Source organism: Rhinatrema bivittatum, chromosome 16 (assembly GCF_901001135.1).
Source record: "Rhinatrema bivittatum chromosome 16, aRhiBiv1.1, whole genome shotgun sequence".
Classification (NCBI taxonomy): domain Eukaryota; kingdom Metazoa; phylum Chordata; class Amphibia; order Gymnophiona; family Rhinatrematidae; genus Rhinatrema; species Rhinatrema bivittatum.
In genome coordinates, this window is record NC_042630.1 from 11,436,146 (window position 1) to 11,451,196 (window position 15,051).

General features: G+C 41.2%; 1 protein-coding gene across 1 annotated transcript; it reads left to right on the forward strand.

Moving 5' to 3' along the window:
- The first annotated feature begins 8,094 nt into the window (after positions 1–8,094).
- LOC115077268 (olfactory receptor 6N1-like) lies at positions 8,095–9,075 on the forward strand. The gene has a single exon (XM_029579553.1). It carries the CDS (start codon positions 8,095–8,097, stop codon positions 9,073–9,075), a length of 981 nt encoding a protein of 326 aa, XP_029435413.1.
- The last annotated feature ends 5,976 nt before the right edge of the window (positions 9,076–15,051 follow it).

Below are 15,051 nucleotides of genomic sequence, written 5' to 3' on the forward strand. Positions count from 1 at the left end.
ATACAGATTTATTATTCAAAGGTATTTAAGAAAGGGGTCTCTGGTTATTGCTCTGGTTCTTTTCAAAGATTGATGAATTTATTACATATGAAGACGGTATCTATATCTATGATGCACAAACATTTAGATTCCCTCACCAAATATGACTTCTTACAATCTGTCGCTGAAATACGATGGAATGATTTGGAAATGCTAATACAGGTAGAAGATATAGATATGAGGGTCAGGTAACAATTAAGATAAACACAGAGTTTAATACTACAAGAAATGCAATATAAGATTGTGAATAGATTAATGTATTGGCCTAAAAAAACCAATGTAACCACATCTGATGCATGTTTAAAATATGAAAAAGCTGGAATTAATGAGCTACAGTAATGCACTGACTCTGGGAATGCTCTGAAATTCAACAATACTGGCATGAGAGAGATATATCTGTTTCTGAATAAGCTTGTTCCTATTCCATTCACATGGTCGACATCTTTCTGTTTGCGGGGGGTTCTTGGATGAGGAGCCAGTTGTGGATAAACCACATGAAGAATTCTTAGTTAAAATTTGTTGTAAAGAAGGGCATTTTGAACGAGTGGTTGGAGGTTAATGGCCCAACAATATGTATCTGGAAGACAACTATGACAGAGGTAATGTTGCTGGAATATAAGCTCGTGGATTCAGTATCTCCAAAAAGTAGAGCACGATCCAAGGATACGTGGGTTCCATTCATTGGAGTAGTACATGTAGCCGTGGAAATAAGAAATAGAGTTAAGATGTGATGGAATGAGGAGATGGAAAATCGCAGACTCTAGACAGATGGGGGAATGCCTGTGAAACAGAATCGATTTGTAAGTGCTCAAGAAAAGAATGGAGGGTATCTCTCTGGATATGTAAGGGTGGGATGGGAGGGGGAGAGGGGAAGAGGGATTCATGGTACGCGATTCTTCAGTGATTTCAGTCTAATCTGACAATTGATGAAATGCATACTTTTATACTATTTAGTGCATAGACTATCAGTGGAAAGTTGATTGCCTTTTGTGCACTGAAAATTATAATTAAGATACTTGAAAAAATTAAATGAAAAATTAGAACTTTAAAATAAAAGATGGTAAACATTTTAGGCTGGGAGTCTACATGGAAGTACATGTATGATTTCACAGATCACAAAAAAATAATAGGACACTGTTCATGCAAACTTGTACTTTTTAGAAGCCACTTACTTCCACAATCCTTTTTTATAGAGGATTAGCTTGATTTTGTACCTTTCTTGGGGGGAAAAAACAAAGTATGTCTGGGTTGACATTAACTCTCGATCTGTCTGCATGCTGTCAAACACTGAGGGGTAACCACTGGAATTAACAATGATGGATTTAGCAATGGACAAGAGAGGATGTGCATTCAGTCCCTGTTTTATAAATCCACCCATATATGACTCGACATGTATATTATTTAGCAGGGCTCATTTATAGACTGGCGTAGCCATCAGTTACTCAACTCCGAGAGACATGACTCGTCCTAGACAACTGCATTTCAGACAAGTCAAGCTGCTCCGCAGAAACTCTAAAGTTTTAATACTGTTCCAAAATCTCAGAGGGGAAGTGTTTGCAAGCCTCCCCATCCCCATTGCTGATCATGTATAGGAAGTCAAGGGACTCAACCATGAGAATGCCTCAGGAGGGCTTTTATGCTCTTGGGTCTAGACTGTGGATTCAAACTATGCCTGTGGACATAGATCTCATAGTAAAGATGAGAGATGTGCAAGAAAAGATAAAATCAGCCATGCGCATGGTTCAGACATATATATATATATATATATATATATATATATATATTTTTTTTTTTTTAGCAGGAATCTCCACCCTAAATCAGAAATACAATACTTGTAAGTAATCTGCTTTGAAGTGTCTGAAAGCAGAATGTAAATCAAATAAATAAATAAAAAAATACATTGCTGCTTACATTCCACATATACACAGGAAGGATAATGTTATAATATCCCATGTAGAGCTGAAATGCTTATAATGAAGAAAGTAAATGCAAACTTTAGGATTACATTTTAAAAAATCATCTCATGCATATTTTTCAAGTATTTTTTGAATAATTTCAGTGGTGGGCCATTTTGGGTCCACCCATGGATCGTTGGTTTTGTTTTTGTTTTCATTTAAAAAAAAATTTAAAAAATGCCCAAGAACCCACCCCAGCTCTTCCCATTTATTAAAATATGGAGCCCTCCCACCAAAGGAACCCTGCTGCTCACCCTACCCCACTCTCCTGACCACCTCAGGACTCACCAAAAATCCACATTGAAGTGATTTATCATCATCATCATCATCATAATAATTTTATTATTATATCATGCTTTTCACACGTTGCACCCAAGGCATGTTTTACAGCACTACAAATGTTTTTACAAATAGAATCACATAGTAGTTTATACATACTGAAACTGCCTACCACCTCCATCAACCTCTAAAACCATAAACAAAAGTATATCATGTACTTATATAGGGATCAGTGATATGTACACCTTCCTACCCAGTGACATGAGCTCTATATTCTACAAGGAATAAATGGACTGGAGGGAGCAGCTGGTCTTAACCTGCTGTCATCTACTATGTTATGCCCCTACTAGAGCAGTGTTTCCTAACCCTCTCCTGGAGGCACACCTATCCAGTTAGGTTTTCAGAATTGCCACATGAATATGCATGAGATGGATTGGTATAGCCTGGGTCTTCAAAGTATGGAAATCTTTCTTTTGCCTATTCTCATTATGGATATCCTGAAAACCCGATTGGTTAGGTGTGCCTCCAAGAGAGGGTTGGGGAACACTGTGCTAGAGCACAGGCCTATCCTGGAACCTTACATGGGCACAGAACAGGGCATAATATGGCAAGGTGCACATGCCCAGCTAGTTCATACTGATATGGGCACAACATTGAGCAGGGAAAACACCCAGGTGACTTAGGCACAGCATAAATAAATAAAATAAATAAATAACCCAGGATGCAAAACCAGGAAAGGTTCCAGGTGGCAGGTGGGGATTAATACAGAGCACACATCTTGGAAGATTTTAATATCATGCGTACATTATAGTACAGGACACACATCCACTGTCCTGGATTCCATGTAGTATGGGACACATTCCTTGGCTGGATGTTGGCCACCTTCCCCATTGCATTTTAAAATGCAGTCCCAGGCAGGGTAAAGGGGTGTAGGTAAGGGATTTTAAAGAGCATATTATGGCCCAGTGCAAAGAACTCTGCCTGGACTGAATGCCATTGGCACAGCAAGGTACTGAATGAACACCACCTAGGCAGGGCTCACTGGTGTGGGTATGGGAAGCTGTAGAGCAAAAGTCTAGGCTGGGCTCAGTGGCATGGGCATAACAGTGGCACTGTGTATGTACCAGGGAAGAGCTAATTAACAGAGGAAAAGTATGGTGTAGGGGACACATGCTGTCAGGGTTCAGCATGAAAGAGGCACAGAATGGCACACAACTGCTCCACAGAGGTTCAAATTGGGGTGAGCATGGTATGGTATGGTATGAGTATGGTATGGTATGGTATGAGTGCCCCGACACAGGCCGCTGTGTCGGGGCACTCAGCCATGCCCCCGGACCGCCCACATGCCCCCTGGCCACACCCCTGACCACCCCTTTTTGCAAGCCCCGGGACTTACACATGTCCCAGGGCTTGCGCGCACCGCCAAGCCTATGCAAAATAGGCTCAGCGCGCGTAACCCTTTTAAAATCTGGCCCATAGTTTATATCCATTGCACAGAGGTGTTAAATATGTATTAAATAGCATAGCTCAAACTGCTGAGCCTTGAGGCAGTCCAGTAGTAGTTTCAGGCCCTTGAGAATAATTATTAAACTCAATGCACTGATAATGGTTCACGCAAGAGGTAAACCACTAACACAGTTCCAGAGCTACCACATTCATGAAGGTGATGTAATAAAAGCCTTCACAGTCCTCCCCTATTTAATTTCCTTGCTTTTCGCCCAAGTTGTACAAACCCTATTCTCTATACTTGCTTCACCCATTTTATGTTTTCCAGGTTATTTCTTCCCTGTTCTTTGTTTTATCCAGGTTATTATTCCCTGTTCATTGTAAAACAAGACTTTGTCTATGTTATTTTGCTGGTTGTAATGTAAACCGAAGTGATAATTAATCTTGTTAATTGAACCTCGGTATATAAAAGTTATAAATAAATAAATGGTACAGTGCATAAACTCAGAGTGCAAACTCCCCAGCACTCCATTAGATGAGTACAGCACAGCACAGGACTCATACACAAAAGGCCATGTTCATTGACATGGGCACATCATAGTACATGGCAGATACCTAATCATGCCAAAGTGACATAAGATCAGTATTTTATGACTGAACAAGTAGGACTTTTTGACTCATACTGAAGCAAAGCTCAAGTGTCTTGGATATAGCATGGTTCAGTACACAGACTCAAACAGAATTCAGTGATGTAGATGCAAGTATAGAAAAGGGCAGAGATCCAGGCATGGCATAGTTCCACCAGTCACAGAGTTTATAGCCAATGTCATAAATGCAGAATGATACAGGCCTCATACCCAGCCAGTGCTCAGTGACTTGAGTAGGGCATGGTCGAGGTCATAGATCCTGGCAGGTCACCGTTACCTATGCATGGTATTATATAGGGCATATACCCAGGAAGGGGGTCAGTGATATGTGCATAGGATTGTACAGATTGTGGGTGCAGACCTTGACTTGGGTACAGTATGGTGCAGGACAAACATGCCATAGGCCAGGGGTGGTTAACTCTGGTCCTCAAGCACCACAAACAGGCCTTGTTTTCAGGAAATCCATAATGAAAATGCATGGAATATATCTGCATACAATGGAGGCAGTGCATGCAAATCTATCTCATCCATATTCATTAGGGATATCTTGAAAACCAGGCTTGTTTTTGTTTTTTGAGGACTGGAATTGGCCACCCCTGCCATAAGTTATGCTTCATAGGTAGAGCGTGCATCATTATTATACGAATTTACGCTCTGAATATGATGTCATCTGCCACATGATTGTTAACATAAACCATCGGGTGAAACATGCATCATGTTATTTGTTTTGCTCTCAGTGCTTCAGGGAAGGCAGAAAAGGACCAGCCTAGACACGTTCAAGATGACTAATTCTGAAGAAAACTTGATTTGATATGGAATGGTCATTACTAAGATACTTTTCCCTATGTATCTTGGGAACATTGCAGAGTGCTGCGAATAGTGATAAGAGAGATTCATTGTATCTGAGGGGTTGAAACCATATCCTGAAGCACTGAATGATGCATATCCTGAAAACCTACTTATGCCAAGGGAAAGTCGGCTTCCTTGTAAAGAAGTACAGTGGCGATAGGATTAACGAATTAGGTCAAGCCAAACTAAGGTCATCTCTTTGATCTTGGACAGTGTTTCTATGATCTGAAATAAAAGCCGTTGATTTATCTTGTCTTCCCAAAGGCATTTTGTTGCCTGTCCAGTGCAGTCTTTTGGGTTGGTGTGGAGAGTTTGACAGATCTCCACTCCAGTCTTAGAAGTGGCTGAAAGCATAGCCATAAGCCTTGTGAGAACAACTTATAGGAAACTATAACTTTTAGACAAATGCTTTTGAAATGCTAAATATAGTGGAACATGATGACTTTAGCTGACCCTTTCAAAAGTAAAAAGTACCATAATTAAAGCGACCATATTGCTAAGCCAGTTCTGATTGTATTTATAGTCTTCTTGAGAACTGCAGAAACCATAAGCCTATAGATGCAATTTCCTGGCGCTGTAGTGGTTATCCTACTCCTAATGTGCAAATAGTTGCAGGTCAGTGGTGCAGAGAATGTTAGCAATTCTGAAATCCCCTCAGTATTCTTCTTTATCTGGCTACTGCCTGATGTGGTAGTGCGTTTCTATAATTTTATCAGAGTTCATAAAAAGGAACGGGGGGGGGGGGGGGGGGGGCTTGAGAATAGCTCCCCCGGGCTTTGGGTTTCTTAATCTGGCCTTTTATTCCGACAGAACTCCCGATGGGATGGATTGCTAAATTGGTGCTAATGAGACTGGAGTGAACGAGAGTCCTTGGAGAAAGCTAAACACCCACCAGGCTGACAGAGCAAATATAATACATGGGCATGCTGTCTTTTGCCTGGATTTTGACATGAGAAGAATGTCATGATGGAAGGCTGCAGACATTCACATGCCCCACTGATGAAGAAGAAACCAAAAAGTGGCTGGATACTAGAATAATTCATTACTAACCATTGTGACGTACTGAAAATGAACACAAAAGAAGTACACCAGTGCTTAAGTATTCATGAAAAACAGGGACTATATATTTTTTAAAAGCTAATACAGTACTTCTTGATTATGGCTTCAGGATTTACAGCTCTTTCTGAGTTTCTCATATTTCACTAAAACCATGCTTGAATACTTTGGAAGGCAAAAAAGTGAGTGTTTCTGTGCTGCTCATTTTGATCGCCCAAATCATGATAAAAAGTTGGAAAGAGGAAACACAGAAGAGGCATGGGGGGAAATGCTTCTTTACTATGAGGGTAGGAGGTGCCTGAAATTGCCTCCCAACAGAGGGGGTAATAAACCAGACAGGGAGAGAATCCACGCATGCTTGGGGCAGATACCGAGGGTGGGAGCAAAGGCAAAGGAGGGAGATGATAGAAGCAGAGAAGGGTCTCAGTAGGGCAGAGATATGTACTCTCATGCCTGATGGAGCAGCCGCGTAAGATGAGATATTGAAGCAAGAAAGCCATGGTATGGAAGCAGGGGGCATCAGTAGGTGTGAAGGCATCCCTGGCGCGCCACACAGTATTTTGAAAGAGAGTGTTTGAAAGTGATACAGGTATTTTCTGTGTTTGGAGTCTGGTATGCCTGAGGCAGGATATTCCTAAACTATCTTTTCCATAGTGGCAGCTAATTCTTCACCCTCCTTCCCCCAGTATAATATTGTGTCCTATAGTAAAATGAATAGTGATCTGGACTTGTAGTGTGAGGTGACTGTGCGGTTTCTCTTTGAAAACTAACTGTAAATAAAATACAAAGAAAAAAAAAACTTTTTTATTTGAGAAGGGTCAGTTCATTTTTATGTTTTTAGATTCTGCCCAGCAAGCTTCCCATGGGGCAGGAACTTCCGCTCCGTGCCTTAGGTTAAAATAATTGTATCGCTTTGAATGCTGATGTGCACTGTATTAAATTCCATTGTACCCTGCTTAGGCTGTTACTGTATAAACTAAGCGGGTTATAGGTCAAATAAATTAATAAATAATATGAGGTCACCCATGGACTATGCTGCCTCCATTGAGTTTAGCAAATAGTCCATCCAGCCCAGCACTCTGTCGCTTACAGTGGCCAGCAGAGGGTACTTAGAGGTCATGTGTGGTGCTCTCCATCCCCTCTCCCAGAGCACAATGATCGTAGTAGTAATAATAATACTTTATTTTTCTTACATATTCACAAACAAATCACTCAAAGCATGTTATGGCAAATATTATAAATCTAATCAGACAAAAAAAACCAAAACTTTAATAACATGGTCAGAATCAAACATAAAATCATAAATCAGCAATTAAAATATACATCATTAAATATGCCGTGTTGTCGCTCCGCATCAGTGACCTATGTGCCAGACCACATGACCTATGACGATTTACACTTCTGCTGCATAAAACCAGCAGAACTCCCTCCCCCCACACCCCAATTCATGGGAAACCTCATCATCTGGCATGCCTGTCCATCAGTCCCATGGCAATTCCACAGCTTTGTATAAATATTCATAAAGCACCCTCCCATTTTCTGGGGAGATCACCTTCGAAATAACAAATCAAAGAACCAGGACACTGACTTTTACTTTCTTCCTTTAAACTTATTTAAAGCTCAGCTACTTCACTGGATGAGCCACATCTAATAAAGGAAGACTGAATGAGTGTTGTGGAGTAAATCAAGTTAAAAAAACAAAACATCGTGAAACTGATTTTATTGTCCTAAAATGTAATTGAACTGGCTACACGTTTTTCATACTTAACTTTTGTCTTAATTGCAATCGCTATTAATTCTTTCTGCAGGTAATGATATAGAACATGAACGAGGGAAATCAAACGGCTGTGACCGAGTTCATTCTTCTAGGACTCTGGGACCTTCCAGAGCTACAAGGTGTGTTTTTTGGATTTTTTGTAGTCCTCTACAGCATCACAGTTTTGGGGAATCTTATCATTATGGTAATAATAAAAGTAGACCCTTGCCTTCATACGCCAATGTACTATTTCCTCATTAACTTGGCTGGCCTGGAAATCTGCTATATATCTGTCACTGTACCCCAGATGTTGGCCAACATCCTGGCCGAAAGAAAAATTATTTCCTTCACAGCTTGCATAGCACAGTTGTATTTTTTTGGTTCTTTTGGTTCAACAGAGTGCTTCCTCCTGGCAATAATGGCGTATGACCGATACTTGGCCATATGTTATCCATTGCATTATGGCATGCTCATGAATGCCAGGGTTTGCACTAATCTCATCGTTTGCTCATGGCTTGGTGGCTTCAGCTCTACTTTGCTGTCAATCCTGTTAATTTCCAGATTATGTTTCTGTGGCCCCAACAAGATCAAGCACTACTTCTGTGACATTGCCCCGCTCTTAAGGCTGGCCTGCTCGGACACCTCTTTCACTGAAACTGTGATTTTCCTGCTAGCGTCTGCTATCTTACTGATGTGCTGCCTCCTCACAGTCCTTTCCTACGTTAAAATCATAGCCACCATTGTGAGAATCCCATCCTCCCTGGGCCGGGAAAAGGCCTTTTCAACCTGCGCCTCACACATCACTGTGGTTTTGGTATATTACGGGACCATGATATTCGTGTATGTCCGACCGACGACAGCCAGTGCCTTCGATTTCAACAAAGTGGCCTCTGTGCTGTATACCATGGTGACTCCACTGATCAATCCATTCATCTACACCTTACGAAACAAAGATGTAAAAAGGTCCCTGAGAAGAAATGCTGACAGGGCAGTTTTTCTTCTGGAGACCACCGTCTTTTTTGGTGCTAATAAAACCAGAGAAAATTAAGATGAATATATATACACAGATGATAGTACTAAGTACGGGTAGTGTTTATTCTGAAATGTGAGTTTTTTCAATGAAAATAAAAAATTCTAAAACAATATTCCAACATTTTTGGAATACGGGTACAATTTTATAGACCCCATCCATTTTTTTGGAATTTCCATTTTAAAAGACAGAATAGGGCTTCGGATACAAACAGAATGTATCCATTGCTTTTAGTTCTGATTGTGCCATTGTTTTCCTTAAGAGTGGGCTTCCCAAGCCTGTGCTGGGGACCCCGCAGCCAGATGGGTTTTCAGGATACCACAATGAATAGGCAGGAGATAAATTGGAGACAATGTATATGCAGATTGTTTTCATGCCTGTTCACTGTGGATATCCTGAAAACTCACTGACTGGTGGATCCCCAGGACAGATTTGGGATGCTCTGACCTAAGAAAATCAGAACTACAAATCCATACATGCTTTGGGGTTAAGCCTGCTACTTATGAAAAGGAGCCAAGTATTGACCTCGTCCGTTGATGTGGTGCCTGAGCTATTATCTGAAATTTATAAAAAACCTCTGGAGACCAACATGGTGTCAGAAGATGGGAGAACAATATACTTTATCACTGTTTGAAATCAATTCAAATATTGCATGCCTGGTTAAAAATGGTATATACGGTATTATAATACTACAAAAGATACCTTTGGTGATCCCCCTGGAATCCAACGAAAGTGAGAACTAAGAATAATAACCAAGCAAGAAAGCAACAATCTCACCAAAAGTTCTATAAAGAGCTACAGACTGTTTTTCAGTTTTGAGGGGATCTCTCTCTGTGTGTTTTTAAGATATTTTTATATGTGAAATTCACAGACAACAATAATTACATTTGATATTCTTCTTCCCTGTTCACAGGCCTATTTAGGATAGAAAAGAACTTAGTGTGCTTAAAATTATATGTTATGATTTCTCAGCACAGCTCTGTTAAAAAATCTCTTATCTTATAACATTTAGATGGTGTTATATCAGCTGTAATAGCACCCCAAGTCAAAACCACTTACCCTTTAGAGTTAAAAAAATGTTATGTTCAAAAGTAAATCCAGTTGAGAAAACTTTATTTTTTTTATTTTCCCTACTGAAATAGTGAATAACAGTCAAGTGCTCTGGTGAGCAGTAGATGGTTGAGTGTTAGTGGATACATCAAAGCTGGCTAGATTGACAGTCAGTGAATATGGGCAGGTTGAGTGAGTTTGTTCCTGGCATGTGAATGTGAATGGAAAATTATAAATGAATGGAGATGTGGATGGGCAGGATAGATGGGCCACATGATCTTTATTTGTCATCCTGTTCTATGTTTCTATGAATGCGTACTGTAGAGTTAAGACTGAGTGTCTACTGACTGGATTGGGTGAATGCACAAATACTGGGCAAATAAAACATAGCAACATAGTAGATGGCAACAGAACTGACCACCACACTATATAATGCACGCTTCCAGTGTATACCACACTATCAAGCACATTGGTCAATAAATCCCCTTCAATGTGATTATTTATTTTAATTTTATTAATTTTAATTCTTTTATTAATTTTTCTTTTTTTTTTTTTGTAAAAAATGTTTTCTCATCAATAAGTAATGTTGGGTCAACGTAATGGTTGTTATTTTTGGAAAAAGGAAATTACAGCTTGGTTCTCCTACCCTGATGATGTTAATTACACTGGGATGGTTTTGTCCAAGAAAAGCTCTCATTCAAAGGAAGAAATACTGGCACAAGACAAAAGATGCGCAAGACAACCATTTCCTGAACTGAACGTCATAAGAGGTTAAGGGTTGTAAGAGGGAACTCATGCAAAACCATTAGATCAGGAAATGCAACAGATAGAGTTCAGCTACAGTATAGGGGATTTTTTTTCCATAAAAAAACCCAACTCTCACAAATTACTATAAACCCCGGTGCCTATCAGTATGAAATCATTTCCATATGCTAAATGTGATGTCAGTCTCATTTGGAAAGCCCATTTCATAAGAAAATCCAAATTCCACCCTGCACCTTGAGATTTTTGTGTCAGTCACCTTGCTTCCATGCCCAGACTAGGGATGCACATTCATTTACAGCAAATGGCCAGTCCCAACAAATATGTTGTATTTGTTTTGTTCATTTGACCCCAAAAATGAATGAGCCAGTCCCACTAATGAAACATGTCATTGTGAATCAAATTTGTAGATGACAAAATTAATCAGAGTAGTTAAATCACAAGTGGATTGTGATAAATTACAGAAGGACCTTGTGAGACTGGAAGACTGGGCATCCAAATGGCAGATGAAATTTAATGTGGACAAGTGCAAGGTGTTGCATATAGGGAAAAATAACCCATGCTATAGTTACACAATGTTAGGTTCTATATTAGGAGCTACCACCCAAGAAAAAGATCTATGCGTCATTGTGGATAATACATTGAAATCGTCAGATCAATGTGCTGCAGTAGTCAAAAAAGCAAACAGAATATTAAGCATTATTAGGAAGGGAATGGTGAATAAAATGGAAAATGTCATAATGTCTCTGTATCGCTCCATGGCGAGATCACACCTAGAATACTGTGTGCAATTCTCAAACAAATTATAGTTGCACTGGAGAAGGTACAGAGAATGGTGACCAAAATTATAAAGGGGATAGAACAGCTCCCCTATAAGGAAAGGCTGAAGAGGTTAGGACTGTTCAGCTTGGAGACAGCTGAGAGGGGATATGATAGAGGTCTTTAAAATCATGAAAGGACTAGAATGGATAAATGTGAATTGATGTTTTTGTCTTTCAGATAATATAAGGAATAGGAGGCACTGCATGAAGTTAGAAAGAAGTACATTAAAAATATATATTTTTCACTCAATGCACAATTAAAGTTCTGGAATTCATTGCCAGAGGATGTGGTTAGTGCAGTTAGTTTAGCTATGTTTAAAAAAGGTTTGGATAAGTTCCTGGAGGAGACGTTCATAAACTGCTGTTAATCAAGTTGATTTAAGGAATAGCCACTGCTATTACTGGCATCAGTAGTATGGGATCTACTTAGTGTTTGGGCTCTTGCCAGGATCTTGTGACTTGGATTGGCTACTGTTGTAAACAGGATGTTAGACTTGATGGACCCTTGGTCTGACCCAGTATGGCAACTTCTTATGTTCTTATGTTTCATTTCTTTACATTTCACATCGAAAAGCATTGGCTGTATTGGCAAAAAATAGAGCCTGAGGCTAGGCAGGTCATGTGGGAGTTTCCATAGCAACCAGCCCTGATGCCTATGACTCATGAGTAAGGTCTGAAATGAACCGGGATCTGTTGTCAGGGGAACATATCAGAGGGAAGCATTTTTCTAAACCAGCAAATCACTGCTTTGCCTATTCTTCTTACAGTATTCCTAGACTATACAGCTTTCATTTGGATCTCTCTCTCTCATGGAGGATACATGGGGTAGGTTTTCAGAGGGTTACGCGCGTAACCCCCAAAAGCCTACCCCAAACCCCCCCCCCTGCGTGCGCCGAGCCTATCTTGCATAGGCTTCCGGTTTGCGCAAAGCCCCGGGACGGTGTCGGGGGACGTGACGCGGCCAGCGCGTCATCCGGGGGCGGGGCCGTGGGCGTGGTTCCGGCCCGTGGGCATTCCGGGGGTGTGGCCGTGGCCTCCAGACCAGCCCCTGGACCGGAACATGGTGCGCCGGCAGCCAGCCTGGCGTGCGCATGTTAAGCCTGCCTCGAGCAGGTGTAACTTTTGCGAGAAAGGTAGGGGGGTATAGATAGGGCTGGGGGGGTGGGTTAGGTAGGGGAAGGTGGGGGGAGGACGAAAGAAATTTCTCTCCGAGGCCGCTCTGATTTCGGAGCGGCCTCGGAGGGAACGGAGGCAGGCTGCGTGGCTCGGCGCGCGCAGGCTGCCGATTTTGGGCAGCCTTGTGCGCGCCGACCCCAGATTTTAATGGATACGCACGGCTATGCGCATATCTATTGAAATCCCATGTACTCTTGTTCGCGCCTGCGCAACTTTATAAAATCTACCCCATAGTGTTTTGCTGTTGTGTGTGAATTCTGTATGTTACTACAGTCTTCCATAGCAACAGTCCTCTTGTTCAACATTAGAAACATTCCATCTTTTTAAAAACATTTAGCTGCTGTCAAACTGTGTTAATTTGCACAGTTTTTAATGTTTTCTTTTTTTTTTTAACAACTGACTGTCACTGCCACTGACCTAGAGAATGGTTAGTTTTTTTACATCTCCTTCTCCCTTCCTGGGGGAAGGTAGGCTTCTGCCAGATAGTGGCTGTGTTTGCAGTAACTTATTAAATTTTAAGCTTATTGCGGTATCAACCAGTATAGTACCAGCACTACTAGAGAGGCTGTTTTAACTCTATGTCTGGGTCTATGTGTACTGTGTATAAGAGTCAGTGCATCCACAAAGAGAGTAGTTTGGGCCAGTCACCACCACAGGTACAGTCAGCCATTTTGTGGATTATTTTAGTTTGTTACTGCATTTATTACTAGTGTAGTGCATGATACCATGCTTAGCTTTTTCTGTGTGTGGGTATGCATGCGCGTTCAGTGCACTAGTCAGCAGAGCAAAATATTAAAATAGTTTTACTGTAGTGCATTCTCTCTGTGTGTTCAATGTTACATAAGACGGATCATTGTCATCAAACTAGTATCAGTATGTCACACACACATCCACTTCATTTAAAAAAATAAAGATTAAAACATTTATCCATCATTTTAATCCCAGTAAGGCTCTGCAGCAGATAAAATCCCATCATGTCAGGCAAAGGTAATAGAGGCCATGGTATGCCTGCAGTAGATGATAGGGGGTTTGTTAGCAAGACAACAGTGAGTCCCTCAACCAAAATAAAGAGAGATTTTTTCAAATCAAAACATCAGAAGGCAGGCATATCAAGCCACAATCAAATTGAAATTTGTGGAGGATATGTCATTTCCTCAGCCAGATTCTGTTGTGTTAGAGAGAGGGAAAAGAGAGGGTTTAGTAGCAGCTGCAGAGTACATCCATCAGTGCCTTTGGAAGGACAAGTACAAGTGGTGAAACCTAAAGAACCAGCAGCACAATCCCTTAGTGCAGCAGAGGCCATAAAAGCAGTTTTGCAATCCTCTTCCTCTGAATCAGAGCTTGAAGAATCTCCCTTCAAAGGATTTCCTAAAGCAGAGATGAGAGAAGCATTAGACAAAGACCCAGTATTAGGAAGTTTAGTCTGTACCATGCTAGCTTCCACTTCACTGACAGAGGAGAGACAGTGCAGGAAGAGAGGATGAGTGAATCCTCTGTCCCATTTCCTCAGGCTCCATCTGTCTGCACCGCCACTTCAGAGTCAGCAGCATCATCCACCCCCAAGGATGCAGACAGAGGCAAGGGATCCCAAAAGAAATCTGTGATCTGGTGCCATTTTCAAATCAGAGAGGACCCACGCTTTGTGCTTTGTAACTATTGTGCAAAGAAGATAGTCAAGGGAAGCAACTGGGCCACTTAAGTAATTCTGGGATGGAGCATTACCTGAAGAAGCAGCATCCCCTTCAGAATGCATCTGGGGATTGTGGTAGCAGTAGTCATAGGGTCCCTTCTGCAAGACAGAGGACCCTAGTATTTGAAAAGGTTACGAGTGTTCCTCAAGCTGCTTCCAAGACTTTGGCTCCTTCTACGAGTGAGGTGGCAGACTGGTGGCAGCAACAGTCCCCAGTTATAGCTAAGAAGTGATAGTCCACAATGGAAGAAATGGGGTGGTGTTCGGTGGCACTGTCGTGGGAAAAAAGGAAGGCAGCATCCAAAGTGGTGACTAGGACTATTGGTGAGATGATCGATTTAACAATCAGTCTCTGCAGGTTGTAGAGAATGTGGGTCTCAGGATGCAGCTCTCAGCTCTCAGCTCCAAACTATAAAGTGCCCTCTAGATTCACTTTCAGCAGAAAATTCATCCCCAGTTTGTACAGAAATTGCCGTAGCCATCTACAGGCACTGC